The sequence below is a fragment of the Austrofundulus limnaeus genome, unplaced genomic scaffold (genome assembly GCF_001266775.1).
Source record: "Austrofundulus limnaeus strain Quisiro unplaced genomic scaffold, Austrofundulus_limnaeus-1.0 Scaffold533, whole genome shotgun sequence".
In the NCBI taxonomy this organism is placed as follows: Eukaryota; Metazoa; Chordata; class Actinopteri; order Cyprinodontiformes; family Rivulidae; genus Austrofundulus; species Austrofundulus limnaeus.
The window spans coordinates 145,605-147,037 of NW_013952935.1; the positions used below are offsets into that span (position 1 = coordinate 145,605).

Genomic DNA, 1,433 nt, shown 5'->3' on the forward strand with positions numbered 1-1,433 from the left:
TTCTCAAGGACCAGGATGTGACACAAAAATCTGAATTATGGAACTGAAAGTGAAAGTAGTCAAACTGAATTTTTAACAAAGCAAATTAATTCAGATACAAAACTTTAAATTCAGTTTCAAACCAATGCATTCAATTTCAGATTATGAACGTTCAGATTCAATCTGAGCAATTCAAATTCACTTCCTGCTGGCACAAGATTAATCCCGTACACGTCGGCCTTGTTTGTTTGGTCGGTGGTGTGATGCTCTCCCACCCCCCTCCCCTCCAGGTGGCGGACTACATTCCTCAGCTGGCCAAGTTCAGCCCGGACCTGTGGGCCGTGTCTCTGTGCACGGTGGATGGACAGAGGTGAGCCGGGGGGCGGTTGTTTATTATTAAACCGGTGTGTTCAGGACACGGTTTTCCTAGAAAAGAGCAAACCTGTGTGGAAAGATGGTTATCAGAACTGTTGTAAGAACCTGTGAAGGTGTGTTTGTGGACCTGCGATCTGATTGGTTGCTGTAAAAGGCCATGTCTGTGTCATAAAGATAACACGGTTGTGTTTTGATTTTTGAAACGAACTCTCCTGTTTATGGTTTAAGCCCTGAGTTTAATCTGTTAATCCCTGCTTCCTGTCGCAGGCACACGGTGGGCGACACCAAGGTCCCCTTCTGCCTGCAGTCCTGCGTCAAGCCCCTGAAGTACGCCGTGGCGGTCCACGACCACGGCACGGAGTACGTGCACAGCTTCATCGGGAAGGAGCCGAGCGGCCTCCGCTTCAATAAGCTCTTCCTGAACGAAGACGGTGAGCCGGGGCAGAGGTTCTGTACGCTTTTATTTRTCTGAACCCCTCACAGGCTGGTTTTACAGGTCAGGTAGATAAAAATGAAACTCTGGGGTCGACACAACCATTGTTTGGGTTGYCCAAGACAAACTGTTGTAGTTTCAGCTGACCGCTTGTCCAGTGGACAACCAAGAAAAAAAACCTCGATTAAAGGTGCAAGCAGACCGCAGCTGTGCTTAGTGGAGGAAGAGGAATAAACATTGTGTTTTAAAATACTGTGTTTTTATTTTATGCCCCAAATTCTAACAAAGACGTGTCTACGTTTAACTGATTTTCTTCTAAAATCAGAGTTCTCTGAGTCAGCTTCAGGTGCTTGTAGTKAATGAATTTAACCAGGTGTTTCAATGCTTTTAAATTACACAATCATTTTAGTGGAGAAACTTATCTGTAGCTGTGTTTCCATTGACCATGAAAATGCGCAAATTAGAATTTTGAAAATAAATTTGCTCAATGGAAACACGTCAATTTCGGAAAAAAATTACGTTTTTCGACAAAATGTTTTTGTGCTAGGATGAGGTGGTTTTTCAGCCGTATCGAAATTTGTGTTTTTCACAAAACTGCAATGGAAACACTTTTTTCACATCACTGGAGTCACGTGATCAACAACCG

General features: G+C 43.8%; 1 protein-coding gene across 3 annotated transcripts in view; it reads left to right on the forward strand.

The window, feature by feature from the left end:
* glsb (glutaminase b) overlaps window positions 1–1,433 on the forward strand; it is a 37,594-nt gene that overhangs the window by 10,627 nt on the left and 25,534 nt on the right. For all 3 annotated transcript variants that reach the window (XM_014026195.1, XM_014026196.1, XM_014026197.1), the window contains exons 5-6: window positions 270–349; window positions 622–785. In XM_014026195.1, the coding sequence (XP_013881649.1) occupies window positions 270–349; window positions 622–785 (244 nt within the window). The remainder of the gene's footprint in view (window positions 1–269; window positions 350–621; window positions 786–1,433) is intronic.